The sequence below is a fragment of the Mesoplodon densirostris genome, chromosome 1 (assembly GCF_025265405.1).
Source record: "Mesoplodon densirostris isolate mMesDen1 chromosome 1, mMesDen1 primary haplotype, whole genome shotgun sequence".
Classification (NCBI taxonomy): domain Eukaryota; kingdom Metazoa; phylum Chordata; class Mammalia; order Artiodactyla; family Ziphiidae; genus Mesoplodon; species Mesoplodon densirostris.
The window spans coordinates 113,864,669-113,887,561 of NC_082661.1; the positions used below are offsets into that span (position 1 = coordinate 113,864,669).

A 22,893-nucleotide genomic window follows, 5' to 3' on the forward strand; every position below is an offset into this window, starting at 1 on the left:
GGATTGGAAGAATCAACATTGTGAAAATGACTCTACTACCCAAAGCAATCTACAGATTCAATGCAATCCCTATCAAACTACCAATGGCATTTTTCACAGAACTAGAACAAAAAATTTCACAATTTGTATGGAAACACAAAAGACCCCGAATAGCCAAAGCAATCTTGAGAACGAAAAATGGAGCTGGAGGAATCAGGCTCCCTGACTTCAGACTATACTACAAGGCTACAGTAATCAAGACAGTATGGTACTGGCACAAAAACAGAAAGATAGATCAATGGAACAGGATAGAAAGCCCAGAGATAAACCCACGGACATATGGTCACCTTATCTTTGATAAAGGAGGCAGGAATGTACAGTGGAGAAAGGACAGTCTCTTCAATAAGTGGTGCTGGGAAAACTGGACAGGGACATGTAAAAGTATGAGATTAGATCACTCCCTAACACCATACACAAAAATAAGCTCAAAATGGATTAAAGACCTAAATGTAAGGCCAGACACTATCAAACTCCTAGAGGAAAACATAGGCAGAACACTCTATGACATAAATCACAGCAAGATCCTTTTTGACCCACCTCCTAGAGAAATGGAAATAAAGACAAAAATAAACACATGGGACCTAATGAAACTTAAAAGCTTTTGCACAGCAAAGGAAACCATAAACAAGACCAAAAGACAACCCTCAGAATGGGAGAAAATATTTGCAAATGAAGCAACTGACAAAGGATTAATCTCCAAAATTTATAAGCAGCTCATGCAGCTCAATAGCAAAAAAACAAACAACCCAATCCAAAAATGGGCAGAAGACCTAAATAGACATTTCTCCACAGAAGATATACAGACAGCCAACAAACACATGAAAGGATGCTCAACATCTTTACTCATTAGAGAAATGCAAATCAAAACTACAATGAGATATCATCTCACACCAGTCAGAATGGCCATCATCAAAAAATCTAGAAACAATAAATGCTGGAGAGGGTGTGGAAAAAAGGGAACACTCTTGCACTGCTGGTGGGAATGTGAATTGGTACAGCCACTATGGAGAACGGTATGGAGGTTCCTTAAAAAACTACAAATAGAACTACCATATGACCCAGCAATCCCACTACTGGGCATATACCCTGAGAAAACCATAATTCAAAAAGAGACATGTACCAAAATGTTCATAGCAGCCCTATTTACAATAGCCCGGAGATGGAAACAACCTAAGTGTCCATCATCGGATGAATGGGTAAAGAAGATGTGGCACATATATACAATGGAATATTACTCAGCCATAAAAAGAAATGAAATTGAGCTATTTGTAATGAGGTGGATGGACCTAGAGTCTGTCATACAGAGTGAAGTAAGTCAGAAAGAGAAAGACAAATACTGTATGCTGACACATATATATGGAATTTAAGAAAAAAAAAATGTCATCAAGAACATAGGAGTAAGACAGGAATAAAGACACAGACCTACTAGAGAATGGACTTGAGGATATGGGGAGGGGGAAGAATAAGCTGTGACAAAGTGAAAGAGCGGCATGGACGTATATACACTACCAAACATAAGGTAGATAGCTAGTGGGAAGCAGCCGCATAGCACAGAGAGATCAGCTCGGTTCTTTGTGACTGCCTGGAGGGGTGGGATAGGGAGGGTGGGAGGGAGACGCAAAAGGGAGGGGATATGGGAACAAATGTATATGTATAACTGATTAAATTTGTAAAAAAATAAAAAAAAAATAAAAAAAAAAAAAAAAAAAAGATATGTGACATTTCTTTTAGACAGTGATATATTGCACACTTAATAGACTACAGTATAGTGTAACCATAACTTTTATATGTACTGGGAAACCAAAAAATTTGTGTGACTCACTTTGTTGCGATATGGGCTTTATTGTGGTGACCTGAATCAAACCCGCAGTGTCTCCAAGGTATGCCTGTATACAGTTTGTTTATCCATTAATCTGCTGATGGATACTTAGGTTGCTTCTGCCTTTTAGCGTTTCTGAATAATGCTGCTATGAACTGGGTGTACAAATCTGTCTCAAAGAGCCTGATTTCAGTTATTTGGGATGTATACTCAGAAGTGGAGTCGATAGATCCTATAAGTAATTCTTTAAAAAAATTTTTTTGAGGAACTGCCATACTGCTTTTCACAGTGGCTGCACCGTTTACATTGCTGGCAATAGCGCACGAAGGTTCCAATTTCTCCACATCCTCATCAACAGTTGTTTTTTTCTGTTTTGGTGATAGTAGCCATCCTGATGGGTGTGAGGTGATGAAAAAGGTTTTTAACACCAAATGCTGATATTTTAGTCCCATCTTTCCTGTGGTAGGTCTTGTTGCTACTGTCAGAACCCATAAAATGCAAGCGGGAGCCCAAAGATACAGCTGGAAGGACTCCACCAAAGGCTTACATGGAGAATACTCTGAAGCTTGGCGGAAAAAGGCTTCTGTATCTTGAAGAAACAAATGACCAGACATTTGGGCGTCCAGTAGCAGTGACCAGTGCAGTCAAAAGGGATACTGAGGCCGAGTGGACCTTAGCTGTTGCCTCACCAATGAACATGGGGCTTTTGATGTCCTGAAGAGCTCTTCACTGGGCTAGGCACAGGCTCTTCAGAGGGCCCACCCTGCAAGTCCAGTTCCTTTAAGAGGCTGAGCTTTCAGTTGAAGGATCCTTGTCCAGAAGATCTGTAGGGCAGATGACACTGAAGCAGTCCTAGCAGCTCAGCACAAAGTTAGAGACCTCACAAGGCAAGAGTGGACACCCGCCCCAAAGCAGGGCCTTTGTTTCATAGCCCTGATCAAAAAGTATGCCTGCAGGTGTTGTGTTGTTCCTTTGTGATATCTGAGCCAGTGTAGTTGCAGATTTCCTACCCCTTTTTGGTAGGAATGAAGCCTATGATACACAGATGGCCTCACCTGACCCTGATTATTGATTTAGGCTGTTCTAAGCCAGTCCACCCTTCAGTGTGACCTGCTATGACCCAAGTAGTGTGTGGGATCCCAAGACAAGATGACAGCCCCCACTCGAAGGAATTCCTGATCTAGTGGGAACTTCACCAGAAACTTTCTTACATAATATAATAATAAATATCACCACATGTAAATGATCACAAAATATGCACATCTGTTTTCTCCTTTTGTGAAATGCAACTGTACAAAATGAAATAATTTTGCTAAAGAAAAGAAGCATGTGTTTGCATTATATTTAACTTTCTGCCTAATTGAGAATATATTTATGTTCCTAGGACACATGTGACCACTTGGTTGGGTGGCAAATTCTTTGCAGAATTTTACAATTTTTACAGAATTTTAGGCTGCCATCTTCTGAACTGAGGTGCAATGTTGTCCAGACTGATATTTCCGCCCTTTGTCGGGGCGGGGGGTGGGCAATGTAGTGTAATGATAATCAAGGATCTGGGTTGGTATCCTCAGTTCATCACATAACAACTGTGGGCCTCGGTTTTCCTGTCTGAGGACTGGGGTACCAGTAGCACCAACACCTGAGGTCTGGCGTGAGGATTCAAGCATCTGACACGTGTTAAGTCAGGTGTACTTGTCCTAAATGATCGCTTCCCCTGCCTGTATACCTGATGTGCTCTTTCTTTTGTGGTTAAGTAACCTCAGCTGTATGTGTGTTTCATGGTTGATCATTTTCTATTGCATTCTTTCCTGGACTATGACGAGCTGTTTGGATCTGCAGGTTCAAATCTTCCTTTGTTTAATGAAACCTTTTAATATTCTATCCTTAGGAGTATTTTCTATTCCATTTCTTCTCTCTGCTGAGAACATCAGTATCCAAATGTTGGAATGCTGTTGTCAGTCTTCATTTCTGTCATCCTCTCTCTAGCTGCTTTGATCTGACTCTTTGTCTTTTTCTTTTGCTTACTGTGCGAGTTTCTTAAGCCTGTCCTCCATGTCATTAATTTGGTTTTCTGTAGCATGTGTTATTCTCTTTGCTCCTTCTTTTTATTTTATTTTTTAATTGAAGTATAGTTGATTTATAATGTGTTAGTTTCAGGTGTACAGCAATGTAATTCAGTTATACATACATTTATATCTGTTTTTTTTCAGATTCTTTTCCCTTATAGGTTATTACAAAATATTGAGTATAGTTCCCTGTACTATACAGTAGGTCCTATATATTTTATATACAGTAGTGTGTATCTGTTAATCCCAACCCCCTAATTTATCCCTCCCCTGCTCCTTTCCCCTTTGGTAAACATAAGTTTGTTTTCTACGTCTGTGGGCCTATTTCTGTTTTGTATATAAGTTTATCTGGATCTTTTTTTTTTTTTTTTTTTGTGGTACGCGGGCCTCTCACTGCTGTGGCCTCTACCGTTGTGGAGCACAGGCTCGGGAGCGCAGGCTCAGCAGCCACGGCTCACGGGCCCAGCCGCTCTGCAGCATGTGGGATCTTCCTGGACCGGGGCACGAACCCGCGTTCCCTGAATTGGCAGGTGGACTCCCAACCACTGCGCCACCAGGGAAGCCCTGTATCATTTTTTTAAGATTCCACAAATAAGCAATATCATAATTTGAAAAGATACATGTACCCCAATGTTCATCGCAGCACTGCTTACGATAGCCAAGAAATGGAAGCAACCTAAATGTCCATCGACAGATGAATGGCTAAAGATGTGGCACATATATACAATGGACTACTACTCAGCCATAAAAAAGAATGAAATAATGCCATTTGCAGCAAGGTGGATGGACCCAGATATTACCATACTAAGTGGAGTAAGCCAGACAAAAAAAGACTCTTTGCTCCTTCTAATGGTGTTCCCCACCCCCTCTCAAATCCTTTCCTTAGCTTTTCTACCTCCCTTTCAACTCATTATTTTATCTCTCCCTTGAGCTCTTGTTTCATAGATTCTATGTTTGCTTTACATTTTTTGGAGACTATAAAGCAGTCACCTAAAATGTTCTTTGGTTTTTTGGAAGAAGACTTCTTCCTAAGTGAGTGCTCCATTAGCCTTTCATACGCTAGAGTCTGGTCCTTGATACCTTGGCAGAATATTTGCATAGGTCCAATGTTTTTTGGGGTTTTTTCTTTTATACTTAGAAAGAGAGCAGTTCTAATCCAAGTCTGCTATTTGTGCAAGAACAGTATGGGGAGGTTCTCTTTGACCCCCTCCATTGTTTGCTGAAGCAATATTTGAATATTTTCTTTACAGTGTGGCTGGAACATCCTCATTCAGTTCTTTGAGTGGGTGATGAGACCGGAGGCAGTGGGAAGTCCTAGTTCAGGTAAGTTATTCTTTAGAGCTTTCCCTCTAAAGATGTTTCAAACTTTCCCCAGTTTGTCCAACCCCACGGTGGAAATCTTTGGTTTTTGGCTAATTCCCACTTTAGGGCAAGCAGACCACCTTTGTGAAAAGCCAGGCAGGTGGAATGCCAAGGCTCACAGGCCAGTGTCTGTTTTTCCGCTCTAAACTGGCAATATTATTAATGAATAGATATCTTCCAGGCAGAGGTGAAAGAAATCTTCCAGATGAAGAGACTATCATGTGAAAAGGCAAAAGAGCGTGTTACAGCAGGGCATATTTAAGAAATTGCTGGAGAAAGTGTGAGTGTAGACATGTGAAAGGGAGTACAAAGAGATGAGCCTGGAGGGGTAGTAATAGTTCCTCAGACACCATGAGTGGACTGAATCAAGAGTCTTGTAGGTCATGCTAAGGAGCCCCTATTTTATCCAGTTTTAAATAGAGGGGTTCAAAGTCAGATTTTTATACTAGACTAATTTAGAGAAAGGGGAAGGACAGATCTGAAGGGGCAAGACTAGAGGCAGATCAACCACCTACAGCTTCTGCAGTTGGTCAGACAATAAATGTGACCATGAGGATGGAGGTGAGGGAAGAGATCTCAGAAATGTTCAGGGAGCTAAACTGGTGGGATATGGAAATATATTAGCTATATGGGATGAAAGAGACTTTCTTGTTTGAGAGACCAGGCAGATGGTGGTATAAAGAAATGAGGGAGAGAATACACAAAAAGAACAGGATGAAATAAAATAAGGTCAGTTTTGGATGTGCTGATTTTAAGGCTTTGGGGGATTGACCAGTAGGCACCTAGATTATACAGAATAAAAGTTCAGGGGGTTGGGCTGGAGACACATATATTAAAAAGTCACAGGAGTAGATGAGTTTACTCAAGAAGACCCTAAAGGTTTAAGGGCAAAGCAGGCTAGGGATAAAACGAGAGACCACTAGCATGAATATGGCAGATAGAGATCCAGTAATGGGAAAAGGGATGAGTGACCAGAAGTAGGAACAGAAATACTCTGAAGAGTCAGTATCTGCTCAAAAGTGGGAGAGCAGAATCAGTTACATTTCAGATCAAGAGGGGGAATTATGGGTTGTTAATTATGAACTGGTTTAAATTTTTTAAAAACTTTGAAAAAATTCTTAGATTGATTCTTAAGTAAATGACAAATTTTGATGGATTAGACAGTTAAATGTAAAAACTGAAATAATAAAGGATATAGAAAAAATATAGGTGAGTGTTGATCTAATTTCATCATGGAAAGGCTTATGTATAAAGCAAAGGAGTCCACAGGAAATACTGATAGTTTTCATATTAAAATTTTTAAACACTGGTACATCAAAAATAGTCAAAGACTAAATTAAAACACAAACAACAAACTGGGAAAACTATTTGTAATACATAATATGCAAGAAACTCTTACTAATCAATACAAAAAAGATAAGTACAACAGAAAGCTGGGCCAGGGGTAGGAACAAGGCAATCAATGTGATACACCACATTAACAAAAGGAAAGACAAAAACCACATGATCATCTCAACAGACTCAGAAAAAGCATTTGATGAAATTCAACATCCATTCATAATAAAAACGTTCACCAAAGTGGGTACAGAGGGAACATATCTCGACATAATAAAAACCATTTATGACAAACCCACAACCAATGTAATACTCAATAGTAAAAAGCTGAAAGCCTTCCCATTAAATTCTCACTTCTATTCAACATAGTACTGGAAGTCCTAGCCACAGCAATCAGACAAGAAAAAGAAATTAAAGGTATCCACATTGGAAGGGAAGAAGTAAAGCTGCCACTATTTGCAGATGCCATGATACTCTATATAGAGAACCTTAAAGTTTCCACACAAAATTATTAGAACTAATAAATGAATTCAGCAAGGTAGCATGATACAAGATCAATATTCAGAAATCTGCTGCATTTCTTTACACTAACAATGAAATATTAGAAAGAGAAAGTAAAAAACAGTCCCATTTAAAATCACATAAAAAATACCTAGGAATAAACTTAAATGAGGAGGTGAAATATTTATATGCTGAAAACTATAAAACATTGATAAAGGAAATTGAAGATGATTTAAAGAAATGGAAAGATACCCCATGCTCGTGGATTGGAAGAATTAATATTGTTAAAATGGCCATACTATCTGAAGCAATCTACAGATTTAATGCAATCCCTATCAAAATACCCAAGACATTTTTCACAGAACTAGAACAAATAATTCTAAAATTTATATGCAAGCACAAAAGGCCCAGAAATGCCAAAGCAATCCTCAGGAAAAAGAAGAAAGCTGGAGTCATAACCCTTCCAGACTTCAGAAACTAATACAAAGCTACAGTAATCAAAACAGCATGGTACTGGTGCAAAAACATATAGACAGATTAAGGGAACAGAATAGAGAGTTCAGAAATAAGCACACACACCTATGGTCAATTAATTTATGACAAAGTGGGCAAGAATATACAATGGAGAAAAGAGTCTCTTCAACAAGTGGTGTTGGGAAATCTGGACAGCTACATGTAAATCAATAAAATTAGAACACCCCCTCACACCATATACAAAAATAAACTCAAAATGGTTTAAAGACCTAAATATAAGACATGACACCATAAAACTCCTAGAAGAGAACATTCTTAGACATCTCCCAAGGCAAAAGAAATAAAAGCAAAAATGAACAAATGCGACCTAATAAAATTTAAAAGCTTTCCCACAGCAAAGGAACCCATCAAGAAAACAAAAAGACAACCTACAGAATGGGAGAAAATATCTGCAAACAATGCAACCAACTAGGGGTTAATATCCAAAATATATAAAGGGCTCATACAACTCAATATGGAAAAAATGAACAACCCAATCAAAAAATGGGCAGAAGACCTAAATAGATATTTCTTCAAAGAAGAAAACAGATGGCCAGGAGGCACATGAAAAGATGCTCAACATTGCTAATTATTAGAGAAATGCAAATCGAAACCACAATGAGGCATCACCTCACACCAGTCAGAATGGCCATCATCAAAAAGTTCACAAACAATAAATGCTAGAGAGAGTGTGGATAAATGGGAACCCTCCTACACTGTTGGTGGGAATGTAAATTGGTGCAGCCACTATGGAAAACAGTATGGAGGTTCCTTAAAAAACTAAAAATAGAGTTACCATATGATCTAGCACTCCCACTCCTAGGCGTGTATCCAGAAAAGATGAAAACTCTGATTAGAAAAGATACATGCACCCCAATGTTCATAGCAGCACTATTTACAATAGCCAAGACATGGAAACAACCCAAGTGCCTGTGAATAGATGACTGGTTTAAGAAGATGTGGTATATATATACAATGGAATGTTATTCAGTCATTAAAAAGAATGAAATAATGTCATTTGCAGCAACATGGATGAACTTAGAGATTATCACACCTAGTAAGTCAGAGAGAGAAAGACAAATATTATATGATATCACTTATATGTGGAATCTAAAAAATAACACATATGACTCTATGTGCAAAACAGAAACAGACTCACAGACATAGAAAACAAACTTATGGTTACCAAAGGGTAAAGGGATAGGGAGGGATAAATTAGGAGTATGGGATCAACAAATACACACTACTGTACATAAAATAGATAAGCAACAAGGATTTACTGTATAGCACATGGAACTATATTAGATATCTTGTAATAACCTGTAATGGAAAATAATCTGAAATATATATAAATATAATTATATATATTTAAATATATATAAACTGAATCACTTTGCTGTACGGCTGAAATTAACACAATATTACAACTCAATTATACTTCAATTAAAAAAAAGGAAATTATACTGAAAATATTGGAAAGAATGGAAATACCCAAGGATAGGAGACCAGTTAAATAACTGCACATCAGGGCCTCCCTGGTGGCGCAAGTGGTTGAGAGTCCGCCTGCCGATGCAGGGGATACGGGTTCGTGCCCCGGTCTGGGAGGATCCCATATGCCGCGGAGCGGCTGGGCCCGTGAGCCATGGCCGCTGAGCCTGCGCGTCCGGAGCCTGCGCGTCCGGAGCCTGTGCTCCGCAACGGGGGAGGCCACAACAGTGAGAGGCCCGCATACCGCAAAAAAAAAAAAAATAACTGCACATCAGATGAAGATATTAAAATGACATTTTAGGAGAATATTTACTGATCTGGATATATAATCACAATATACCATTCAGTGAGAAGACAGATTGCAGAAAGTAATAAATTGATGAAATAAAATTTATATTTTAAGGCAGGACAAGAGAAATTAAACACGAAATCCTCTCTCTCTGTCCGTTTATGCCTCCTCCCTCCCTACCTAATGTGCAGTGTGCATTTTCATTACACATTTAAGCAAAGGTCCTCAAAGGTGGGAATGCCTGCTCAATCGTAAAGATCAATTTTTTTCCCTTTCTTCTGACGTTAGCAATGTAATTTCTTAAAAGAAGAGAGTTCTTTCCCAGGGCTGTAGGGGGTCATGGTGACTTGCTGCTCCCTTTCTACCTGTTTACCTGGACTACGTATCCTTGGTGAACTTAACGTAAAATATCAGTATGTCATTTTGACGTATGATACTTTGTCTCGAAAATGTATGACTGTACCTTTAACTTCTAACAGGTGAAACAGTTTTCAGAGCTTCTGAGAGTCTGTCTCCCTGGTTACAACCCTCAGTTTGGCTCAAATAAAATTCCTCTTTTTTCCTTCTTAACTTGGTTGTTAATTGAACTTTCATCAACAAAATGTATATTACAACCATAATTTTATAAAAAGAAAAATAGATAAACAGTTGGATGGAAAAACAAGAAAATGTAGTGGTTATAGATTATTTAAATTTTCTTTTTCATACTTTTCTATATTTTCCAAAACTTCCTAAAATAAATGAGTATTTTTTATTTTAAATTTTATATATATTTTTTAAAATTTTTATTGGAGTATAGTTGATTTACAACGTTATGTTAGTTTCAGGCGTACAGCAAAGTGATTCGGTTATACATATACATGTATCCACTCTTTTTTAGATTCTTTTCCCATATAAGCTATTACAGAGTGTTGAGTAGAGTTCCCTGTGCTATACAGTAGGTCCTTATTCATTATCTATTTTATATATAGTAGTACTATTTTTATAAACAGAAAAATTGCATTATTTTCAAGACAAGATTTAAAGCCCCCAGATAAAGATGCCTACTTTCTCACTTTAAGGTCTCCCTTTCTCTTTGAAGAGCCTTAAGTATGCTACATGCTTTGGGATATGTCTAGTTCACTCTCACATATTTATGGTTTGAAAAAAAGTTCTAAGTGGAATAAGTAGAGCATATGTAACCTCTATCTTGAACACTTGTAAATTCAGTTATTGTGTCCTTGTATTTCCTAACTAAAATATTTTTTGATCATGTATTCGCTTTTCTTTTAAGCACCAAATGAGAAAATCTGCAAGACCAAAAGTAAGTAGGAATATTCCTTTCTCTAAAGCTATTCCCCTTTTCCAAACTGTTTTCTCCAAATTTTTCATACCTTTTATGGAGAAGGATTGTGAACAACTGTCATTATTTCTCATGATAGAATCTCTCTTCTTTTATGGCAGTTCCTTCTTTCAGCACTAGTTTCACTACTGCTACCATCTCTTTGGGTGACTTTATGCACATTTGTCATCTGCCATTCTTCTTTTCCTGCCCTCATTTTTTCAGCAGTCTACAGAAGGGAGGCTGACATAGAACAGGGCGATCTGTCTGTCAACAATCAGCAAATCAAGCTTGTGCTATTTTTTTTAAAATTTTTATTTTGTATTGGAGTATAGTTGATCTACAATGTTGTGTTAGTTTCAGGTGCACCACAAAGTGATTCAGTTATACATATACATATATCTATTCTTTTTCAGATTCTTTTCCCATTTAGGTTATTACAGAATATTGAGTTCCCTGTGCTATACAGTAGGTCCTTGTTGATTATCTATTCTACATATAATAGTGTGTGTATGTTAATCCCAAACTCCTAATTTATCCCACCCCCTGCCCCCCCCAGCAACTTTCCCCTTTGGTAACTATAAGTTTATTTTCAAAGTCTGTGAGTCTGTTTCTGTTCATTTGTATCATTTTTTTAGATTCCACATATAAGTGATATCATATGATATTTGCCTTTGTCTGACTTACTTCACTTAGTATCATCATCTCTAGGTCCATCCATGTTGCTGCAAATGGCATTATGTCATTCTTTTTCATGGCTGAGTAATATTCCATTGTATATATGTACCGCATCTTCTTTATCCATTCATCTGTAAGCTTGTGGTGACAAGATTAATTTCATCCCAAGGGCAGCACTTCTTGGGGTTGTTAGCACAACCACAGCTGTTTAAGTTATCTACTGAAGGCAAGTGAGAGAGATGGGCCTAATGCTGCTTGGCAAGTCTGTCAGCTTCCTGGTCCCTGGCTGAGAGTTACTGGTTTGCTCAAGGTGTGCATCCATCCCCAGAGCCTAACAGGCTACAGCCCATGGGGTTGGCCCAGTGTCAGGAGTATCAGGACACCCTGAGGGGTACCCAGTGGAGAGGCAGCTCCCAGAAGCCCTCCTGGGAGCCTGGGACCTGGCCTGCTCAGGGCCTCTGTATCTCCCCCAGGGGGCGATGCCTTTTCTGCAGCTGAAGTCTTCTCTTGGGCTGGACAGTCAGGCTCCAGAAACCACTTTCTCCACTTAAGAATCTTATACTTTGCTCAGCTCGTATCTGCCATAATTTCTCAACAAATTTTCCCTATTTGATGATCCATGTCATATATGTGCTTTCCCAATAGAACTTTATATTGCTTGAACCTCTAAAGGATGAGAGTAAGAATAAGGTTATGGGTGCCCTTTTCCAAGGGACCAAAACAGTTTCCAAGTCATCTTTTATGTGCTCGCTATTTATTTATTCATTCATTCATTCATTCATTCATTCATTTTTGGCCACGTTGGGTCTTCATTGCTGCACGTGGGCTTTCTCTAGTTGTGGCAAGTGGGGGCTACTCTTCGTTGCAGTGCGCGGGCTTCTCATTGCAGTGGCTTCTCTTGTTGTGGAACACGGGCTCTAGGTGCGTGGGCTTCAGTAGTTGTGGCACGCAGCCTCAGTAGCTGCGGCATGCAGGCTCAGTAGTTGCAGCTCGCGGGCTCCAGAGCGCAGGCTTAGTAGTTGTGGCACACAGGCTTAGTTGCTCTGCGGCATGTGGGATCCTCCCGGACCAGGGCTCGAACCCGTGTCCCCTGCACTGGCAGGCAGATTCTTAACTACTGTGCCAACAGGGAAGTCCCTGTGCTCTTTATTTATTTTTTAGGATCCTGAGTATTATTTGCTAAGCTTCTGCTTTTGGGGAGGCCATATAGGTTCTATGCTGAATCCTCCCTGTGTTTACGATGCATGGAACACATTTACATTTTTTTTTTTTTGGTGGTACGCGGGCCTCTCACTGTTGTGGCCTCTCCCATTGCGGAGCACAGGCTCCGGACGCGCAGGCTCAGCGGCCATGGCTCACGGGCCTAGCCGCTCGGCGGCATGTGGGATCTTCCCGGACCGGGGCACGAACCCGTGTCCCCTGCATCGGCAGGCGGACTCTCAACCACTGCGCCACCAGGGAAGCCCCCTACATTTTTTTTTAAGCAGCTGATACAGGTTCGCAAAGAGGAACACCCAGCTTTGTTGAGAAATGCCCCGGTGAGCTTTGAGGTAGGATGGAGAAGAGGATGCTGGGGGAGAGGGCTGAGTTGGGGAAGGCAGTCAATAAACATTAAAGGAATGAAGGTAGTATAAGCAGCTTTTGGCAGGAAAGAGCTCTCTACAGCGGCCCCCTTTGTCTTGTCACTAACCTTACACCAGGTGCCCCCCACGCTCTACTCATCTCCGGCCCTAGCACCCCTTTCACGTCGTTTGACCACACAATACCTTGCCTAATCCGTTGGTTCTTTCCATAGATCAAAGAAGTAGAAATGAAGAATAAGTAATTAACAGATGACCAGATCTCTTCCCTAGCTTCCCCTTCAGTAATCTCGCCAACGAACGGTGTGAACAAGACAGCATCCAAAGAAAGATCACGAGGAATCAACAAGCCTGCACACACGCCTGCACGCAGTGGGGGTTGGCGAGGACTCTGACCCCCTATCTCAATGATTCACTGAGATTATTATTTCCCTTTAAAACCTTTCATGGCTGAGCAGAATCTCTGGAGGTAGTTTTGGGGGGACACTGAATCCACGGTGTCCCCAGACTACCGGCATTCTGATTAAAAGCAACTTTCCTTTCTACCAGCGTTTCTCTCTCTCTCTCTATCTCTCCAGTATTAATTTATGAGCAGCAAGCAGCTGGACCCATTTGGTAACAGTAAAGAGAGGCAGAGGATGCTGAGGGTGTGTGGGGGGAGGGTCTCTTAACGCAGCGGTGTGTGGGTTTGAGGGCTGGCTGTGGGCTATATGGTGAAGCCTCTCTTCTATGTCCTGCAAAATCTGGAACAAAGTCTATGTTGACACTAGTGCTTTTATGCAGACGATGTTTGAGGGGGACAGACAGGAGGGTAGTGGATATTTCTACATTTTTCCTCCATGACCTGCCCATACCTCTCTGAGTTCACACGAATACTTTTTCTTATATTTGCAACCCAAACAACTGCTTAATGCGGTAGTTGTTCCCTTCTCTCCCCTTAACAGACCTCTCCTTTATTCCCCTGAGCTGCAAACGCCATCGTTTCCCTCCTTCCTTCCCCATGAGATGCTCTTCCAAGCAGAGCAAACTACGCAGCCCGGAGGTGGGCTCTGCAGTCGGCGACGCACCGTACAAGCCATGGGGCTCCTCTCTGGTTTCATGCCCGATACGTGTCCTGCCTAGGCTGTCCTCTGGGTCCCCCTCTGTCATGCTTCCACCTGGGAGCCGGCTCTGTGGGACCTGTCACGGCAATGATTTCTTCCACGGGGCCTCCAGCTGTTTCCCCTTGTTCTTCCCTCTCTCCGGGCCCCATGGAAGGCACGGCACACTCGCTTTTTCCACATCCTCACCATGCAGTCAGCCTGCCCTTTTCCCCCTTCACGTGGACCTGGTGTTGCCCTCACTGTTTGTATGACGTCAGTGAATTCTAGGCACTGTTCCTCTCCTCCTTCCACACAGCCGCCCTCCGTCATTTTCCCCCAGGCTCCCTTTTTCCTTTTTCCCCTCCTGCAGTAAACTCTCACCCACCCTAGAAAGGCCACTTCTTCCCCCTGGTGATGCTGTTCCTATTTGCACCCTCCTCAAGGTCCTTATCAAGGTCAATCTGGAGTATCCTTGATGGAGTCTCTTTCTTTCCACATTCTGTTTTTATTGTCTGGCTAATTGATATCAATACACACTTTTTTTTTTTTTCCACCAAAGAGTTGCATCAAGTAGGTTTTTCCCCAAAGCCATCCTGTGCCCTGAAGCAAGGAGCGTCTAGTGATTAAAATCAAGTGTGAGGGACTCCCAGTGGCTGTCCAGTGGTTATGACTTTGCCTTCCAATGCAGGGGGTGAGAATTCGATCCCTGGCGGGGGAGCTAATAGGATCCCACATGCCTTGCAGCCGAAAAACCGAAACACAAAACAGAAGCCATATTGTAACAACTTCAATAAAGACTTTAAAAATGGTCCACATCAAAAAAAAAAATCTTAAAAACAACAATATCAAATAAAGTGTGAGCTTAACACCCATGAGGATGGCTATAATTTTTTAAAAAGGAAAATAACAAGCATTGGCGAGGACATGGAGTAACTGGAACTCTTGTGCATTGCTTGGGGGGTGGGGAGGATGTGAAAAGGTATGGCTACCATGGAAACCGGTATGGTGGTTCCTCAAAAAAGTTGAACACAGAATTACCATATGATCCAGCAATGCCACTTCTGGGCATATACCCCAAAGAACTGAAAGCAGAGACCCAAACACTTGCACACTCATGTTCACAGCAGCGTTCTTCACAATAGCCGAAAGGTGGAAACAATCCAAAAGTCCATCAACAGATGAATGGGTAAATAAAACGTGGTACATGCACATAATGAAATACTATTCAGCCTTGCAAAGGAATGAAATCCTGACACATGCTACACTGGACAAACCCTGAAAACATATGCCAAGTGAAATAAGCCATACACAAAATTCAGACAAATATTGCATGATTCCATGTCCATCAATGAGGTACCTCGAACAGTCAAATTCATAGAGACAGAAAGTAGAAGAGAGGTTGCTGGGGCTAAGGAAGGGGGGGGACGGGGAGTTAGAGCGTAACGGGTAGAGTTTCTGTTTGGGGGGATAAGGAAAAAGCTCTGGAAATGGGTGGCTGCACAATAGCGTGGATGTACACAATGCTAGTTAACTGTACACTTAAAAATGGCTAAACTGGTAAATTACATGTTATATGTATCTTACCACAATTTAGAACAAACAAACAAAAAGTTCAAGGTTGTGTGAGCAAAACCAAAGCCAAAAAACAACACATGACTGTGAAGCTACGGCCGGCATGTGGTTCCTCAGGGCCACCTCTGTCCTCAGGCAGCCCTGGATCATCTCTGCTGTGACGACACTCTGCCAGCTCTGAACCAAATCTGACACGGCTGTCACTAGCCCTGGAATTACCACAGAGGCCTCAGATCCCCCCGGGCGGCTTCTCCCAGGATCAAGGAGCTGCATTTCCATAACCCACTCACTGCAAGAACAGGACTGCCCATCCCTTGATGCCACCTGAGTAACAAACTGGACTCTGAGTTGCCTTATGATCTCCCCTGCCTCTTTTGGAGACTGTGCATGTGCCTTTAGTGACTCCTGAAGGGCCCTTCCTCGTGGGGACATGTGGTCCGCACCATGACTCCTGGGTGGTGATGGTCACAGGTGAGGATCTGTTATCACCGAGTGTATCTTCCTTGCCCAAGTAAAACTCCCCAGCATGGTGACTGTCCCATCGCCAAAACCGGTGCCCACCATCTTTCCAGTCCTCAGGCCATGGGCTTGACAGTTGGGGTCTAGCTTCTCTCTTCCCGGCGGCTCCCACACTTACCTTCTAAGTTCTGTTGAGTTTCTTGCGCGCTGGCCTCTCCATCCTGCCTCCGCTCTCTTCCCCTCGAGGCCTCTCCCGGGTACCTCTACAGCTTCCGCTGCCCTCGGCCTCTGACAACTTTATCGACTGTTGTTAGTCATCCCGTACGTAGCCTCGGCGCACACCCAGTCATTTTCATGAACCGTACATGTGCACACAGCATCCCCCAGCTGCCCCCCCAGCACAACTACCAGCTTTTCCGTCAACTCCAAGTGCTTCTCAATGAGCCACAGTCAGCTCACACTGGCCTTCCCTTCTCCCCCGTGTCACCTCCCAACCCGCTCCCAGCTCACGACTCCTGGGAGTCTTCTCTGAGCAACATGACGGAAAATTCCATTCGTGTTTATATCCAAGGACGGCGCTGAGGCCAGAGCACGTGCTCAGGCATCTTTGTCCAAAGAGCAAATCTCACCATATTCTCGTCCTCTCAGCAAGGTCTGTTCTACCCTTGAACCAGTAGCCTGCTGACTGTCTGCAGTGCTCATCCTTAGACCCATTTCTACACCACTGGGGCTCCCCCTCTTTAAGAATTGTTTCTTTTCTTGCTTCCTCTTCTAGCCTAGGGATCAAGGACTGATGTCTATTTTGTAGTTGGTATCAGTACGTGCAGATATAGCTGGTCCACTTAGACCGATGTGTATCATCCTGCATCCCCTTCTCGCGTGGTACATACACTGTGTCGCTTACTGTGCTTGCTTACTGCCTCCTTGGACAGCTCGTACCTGGACGTCCCCAGGGAAGGGGGATAACTATCCTGACGGAAGCAGAAGCTGGTGTTATCTGGCCACAGCTCTCGGGGGTGGGAGCCTGGGGAAGGGACTGCTTGCTCTGCCAACAGAAGGCTTTAGGAGTCCCCCAGTGCCCCATGGATTCTGTCTTATTTGAATCCCAGTGTCTGGGTGAGACCCCTGTGTTGTGTCCCAAAAGGCCACAGACACACTGGACTCATGTCTCCTGCTGTCAGATTCCCAACGGGCTTCCAGGTGTATTACAGTCAATGAACCTAATTAAGCGGCATCTCAGAGCCACTCCCTCCGCCTGGCCTCCTGCTCGCTTTAAAGTGGCACCTGGAGAAGAGCTGACTTCATCTCACTTCAGCTCTCCCAGCGTGAAGACAACTACACTCCTCAGAGAAATGAACATGGTGGGAGGCGGCTGGCACCTTTCTTCCCTTTCCTCCCCAAAGGAGCGTATGACAAACGCTGTGCGTGGTTCAATGCTGCACTCCCGACAGCGCCCCTGTCAAAATACCTGATGTTGTCTAACCTCAAAGTCACTGGATCAGGCAGGAAAACTATGATGGATCTCACGGTTCAGCTCTCTCTCGCTTACTGGCATGACGACGCAGCTAAAGAGAGCTGAGATGAATATGGGTCTATTTTTGGCGACTCCTCGCGGAATTCACACACTGTGTATTCTGCATCCCTTGGATGCTCAGGCACGCTCAGAACTCTGCAGCAAACGCTCGTTTGTAAATGTTATAGCCGCCAGTGTTGGCTGGATGCTCTATGGGGCGACGCCTTTGCTCTCATGAGGCTGCTTTGAGCGTAGGCGGGGGCACTGTTTGGAGGTGAGCGTTGGTCAGAGGGCCAGGCCGGCGTGTGCGTGCTTACCTTCACCCTGTCCATGCAGGCCTCCATCTTCAGCTGCTCCACAGCCTTCCTGGCTTGGGAGATGCTGGCAGTGCTGTTACTGGACATGCCTTCTTTCATTCTGCTGCCCCTGAAACAACCAAAGTTAAGGGGTTGAAAGAGCTGCTTTTCCAAACGTAAGGCCGAACCCCCCTCAGCTTTCTCGCCTCCTACCCCCTGCAGCTTCTCTTTCCAGGCCAGGGAGCCATGGGAGCAGACCCTCCTGGGCTAAGAGGAAGGAGTGCTTCATCCGAGTGATGGGAGCAAGCCATCAGGCTCCTGTTTGTCAGACTTTCTCAGCCCCAGTGAGAGGAAGCAGGAGATAACAGATGGTCCCAGAGTCACCTTACCACCCCCATGGCCATAAGTAATACCCTGACATTTGTACGGTGCTTTGTTGGTAATAAATCATTTTCATACCCATTTGTTCACTCACTCCTCTAGCAGCCCTGAAAGTTGGCAAAATAGACTGAGTTTTGTTTTACAAGTAAAGAAAGTGCAAAACTCAGAGAAATGAAGCCAAGAGTCAAAGGTCCCACAGCCCAAATCTGTGGACCCGGAACGCAAACGCAAAGCGTTGAAGCCTAGCTGAGGGTTCTTTCCACTGTCTCACATGGTGTTCTCTAGCCGGCTACACTGCAAAGTGCAAGTTTCCCCTGAATGAGCTTGCTTTATTATTCTTTTTTAAAATTAATTAATTTATTTGGCCACGCCATGCAGCATGTTGGATCTTAGTTCCCTGACCAGGGATCCAACCCGCACCCCCTGCAGCGGAAGCAGGGAGTCTTAACCACTGGACTGCCAGGGAAGTCCCGCTTTATTATTCATTTTAATTTGCTGTCGTTCCAAAACGTTTACAGACTTTACGTTGGGAGTTCGTTTTTAAACAAGAACACATACACACACATACACACCTATCCCAAGCATAGATTTGTTTTTCTAGAAGGGGGAAGAAATTCTTCCTGACCCAACACGTCATTCTGCCGGAAGACCCCTGCAATGCTAACTGCTCCACAGCAAAGCACATGCCGTAGGTTACCGTTACCGCATCTAACGAGAAAGTACCCAGAGGAGGTCTACTCGGAGTAGCCCGAGAGCTGGAGGTGGGTCTCCCAGGCGCCAGTGGTTTTCAGCAGCGCACAGCGAGGTGGCAGGAGGCTAGGCCGGTCCCGTGGTGGGCAGGCCACACTCTGCCTTTTCTCATTCACACTGACTCTCTGGCCCAGATGAGGCAACTGATGGCAACTTCATCTATCCACAGGCAATGTTCGAAAAATAAAACTTGCTTCTTCTAAGACAGAGCAGCCACCAAAACCACAGTGTAACAGGTGTGCGTTCCTATCTTGGTTGGGAACTTTTATTTCCCAGGAAGGGAAGGAGAAGCATGAGTACTTGAGGATTTTGAAACCCGGGGGAGCAGCCACCTACCCCCGCACTCTACAGAGATGCGTGTGCAATTCTGCATGTGTGTTCAGGGCTGTGTCCCTGTGTGCCCACGTGCCTGATGGGCATGCCCTCTGCCAGCCTGTGTGTGCAGGGCGGCCCCTCTGTGCACGTGTGTGTTTACATGTCCCTGTGTCCACACAAAAGGAGGGAGAAGATGCAGTCTAATTCCCAAGCCTCCTCAGCCTGACCGACAAGTGAAAAAGGACCCTGAGATCACTGTCCTCAGATTCTGATTGTGCAGCCCCGTTCCTGAATCCACCCCTCTCTTCCCTCATCACTGACTTGGGGGTTCAGGAGTTGGGGAAGTGGAGGGGTGGCAGGGACCAGGGGGGCTTCACGAGAGGAAGCTGAGCCCGGGGTCAGCAGAAGTGAAGAAAGGAAGATGCGGGGGAAGGGCAGAGGGAAAAGGACTCTGAATTGCATGTGTGTGTGTGCGGGTGTGTGTGTGTGACTGAGGGTGGGTGTTAGTGTGTGTGTGAGTGTGTGAGTGTGAGTGAGGGTGGATGTTAGTGTGTGTGTGAGGGTGGGTGTGAGTGTGTGTGAGGGTGGGTGTTAGTGTGTGTGTGAGGGTGTGTGTGTGTGAGGGTGGGTGTTAGTGTGTGTGTGGGTGTGTGTGTGAGTGAGGGTGGGTGTTAGTGTGTCTGAGAGTGTGTGTGAGGGTGGGTGTTAGTGTGTGCGTGCGCGTGTGTGTGTGTGTCGGTGGGTGTGAGTGTGTCTGAGTGTGTGTGTGTGTGTGCGTGTGAGTGTGTGAGTGAGGGTGGGTGTGAGTGTATAGAAAATGTTACCGGCAGAACCGGATCCCCGTCCGACCCACTGGAACCGCCCTCTCCCTCCCCGCTGCCCCGGGACTGGCCCTGACCCCGCTGCGCCGCTTTCTCATCCTTCCCCGGGTCACAGAGAAAGGGCACATTTTCAACCCTCTCCTCAACACAGAGCGAGAAGTCTGGCCAAATGCTTAATATTGGACAAAGAGCCTTTTCCGTGTCGTGTCCGAGAGAGAAAATAAGCAGGTGGGGTGGACCCAGCACCCGGGCCGCGTGGCTTCTCCCTCCTGTGTCCCCTCCGTGGGCCCCTCCGCCTCCCCGCTCTCCCCACCGGGTCCCCCTTCAGACCACGTCCGCCCACAGCCAGGAGGGCTCTGCTCCCAGGCCCCGGTGTCCTCACCCCCTTCCTCCTCGTCAGTCTCAAAGCCCCGGGGCCTCCACAGTGTCTGCCAGACCACAGCCCCGCACTGTCATCACTCTCCCAAGACGTGCCTTCTTCCCTCTGTCCCCAAAACCCAGCACTTTCAATCTAACTCCTTCCCCTCCCAGCCCCCTCAGAAGGGCTGCTGGAGAAACGCCCCCAAAAGCTGGGGACTGGTGCCCACAGACTTGACAGGCCAGCCTGAGCAGGTCCTCAAGGCAGCCTGGCGACCTCAGCCCGTTCCCATCACCCCTCCCTCTGCCCTCCTGACCACTTCAATCTCCATCACCTCCCCACCACCTCTGTCCTCTCTCATCCTTGGAAGGCGACCTCAGCTTCCACGGAATAGAGGAAAAGCCGTTAGGGCAGAACCTCCTTGACTCCAGCTCCACCTCTTACGGTTGCTCGGTGTCCACACGCATCCTGCCCTCCATCCGTGCCTCTGCATCAGGACCCGCTGCTGGCCCTCCCCATGGCTGCCCACTTCCCTGCTGCCCCTGAGAGCAGAGCCCACCTTCTGCTTCAGGGGCTCATGGTGCCACACGCCCATTTCCCACCTCCCTTGCAGAAGGACCAGAGCGCATGAGCCCGTCCTAATCAAGGCTACATGCGGGGAAATCTGCAGGGGACTTGTAGGAAAGGTTTTTCTTCCTAGTCAAGGCCCACCAGGAGAAGCCCCAGTCTTCGGCTGGCTTCACTGAGAGTTGCCATAGTGACATTGGGGAATGGACCCAGGGCAAAGGCAGGAGACTCATGGAAAAACAGATCCAGAGCCCTGAGATGCATGGCTCCCGGACACTCTACTTCAGACCCTTGATACTGACAGAATATATTCCTCACAGTCTAGGCCACATTTCTTGGGTCATCTGTCACTTGCAGCTGAAAGCATCTCCTTACCCAAGCCTGATACCTCACCTGTGGTGGACCTGTCCCCTTCTTGGGGCTCTGCCCTTCCAGTCACCCCACTTTCTCCTGTAACGTCAGTGTCTCTGGGTGCCTTCTTTCTCAGCACATAAAAATACATTTATGTCTTTTTCATCATCTCAAAACAAACAACAACACAACATAAAACCCTCCCTTCCCCCCCATTTCCACTCTCGCTCAGGAAGGAGGTGGAGAGGTAACTACAGATGCACATAGAAGGGCCCCCTAAGTAACTAAACGTGGAGATGCTAAAAATAAGGATGCAAAGCACTGTCCCCAGTACAGGGATGACAAGCCTGCCCACCTCACTCCCCTGCTCTGCTGCCCCTGGGCTCACTGACCCCATTTATAGGATGTCACTCTTGTTGCCGTCAGTGACTTATAAACCACTTCACACACATGCATGTTTCTGTTCTTTCTCCAAGTGGCCAGTAAGGTTTCTCAAGCATGCATGCCCAGAACCCAGACTGTGGCGCCACAGACCAGAACCTGTATTTCACAACCTCCCAAGGTGACTCTGGCACGTCCCAGAGGTGGAGAACCACGGCTGGCTGTAAATCGTTTCCACTCCGTTGTTCCCGTATGTCCATCAGATCACCTTGGAAGGTGGGTGTTCGTGTACCTTCAGGACTCTTTAATCAGTCCTTTACAAATTTTAATGGGCATATGAATCCCTGGGGATCTGGATAAAATGCAGATTTTTTGATTAAATGAGTTGGGGTTTGGTCCAAGATTTTGCATTTCTAACAAGCCCCCAGTTGCTGCTGGTCTGGGGACCACACTTTGAGTAGCAAGGCTCTGAATCACCAAACGTTAATACTGGAAGGGACCTCAGAAGTCCAGGTCCTACCCCTTTTTTTTCAAATTTTCAAGGAGGTTAAAGAACTTAATTTTGCAGAGATCTTTAATGGGAGTGGAAGGAAGCATTTCCCCGATGCTGCCCGGGCTGGTCACCCCTCCTCAGCCTGGTGGAGCCTTCAGGACACTAAGAGGCCTTTACCCATGCACTTGGGCTAGCCTGCTCTCCCAGGACTCACCCCTCAAGTGATCCTAACCCAGCCTAACTTGGGCATGCAATGGCAGGGAGGATTCCCTCACCCCCTGTGGTGTCAAGGTAACCCAGGAACATAGTTAGCCATGGAGAAGGAAATGGCTTTTGTCAAATGGAGCTAAAGGCAACTGAGCCTTTTATTTATTTTATTTTTTATTTTTTTTGCAGTACGCGGGCCTCTCACTGCTGTGGCCTCTCCTGTTGCGGAGCACAGGCTCGGACGTGCAGGCTCAGCGGCCATGGCTCACGGGCCCAGCCGCTCTGTGGCATGTGGGATCCTCCCGGACCAGGGCACGAACCCACGTCCCCTGCATCGGCAGGTGGACTCTCAACCA

At 44.9% G+C, this 22,893-nt stretch overlaps 1 protein-coding gene across 2 annotated transcripts in view; it reads right to left on the reverse strand.

Moving 5' to 3' along the window:
* GNG4 (G protein subunit gamma 4) overlaps positions 1–22,893 on the reverse strand; it is a 77,588-nt gene that overhangs the window by 20,045 nt on the left and 34,650 nt on the right. For both annotated transcript variants that reach the window (XM_060090096.1, XM_060090086.1), the window contains one exon: positions 17,935–18,043. In XM_060090096.1, the coding sequence (XP_059946079.1) occupies positions 17,935–18,033 (99 nt within the window). In that variant the 5' untranslated portion in view covers positions 18,034–18,043. The remainder of the gene's footprint in view (positions 1–17,934; positions 18,044–22,893) is intronic.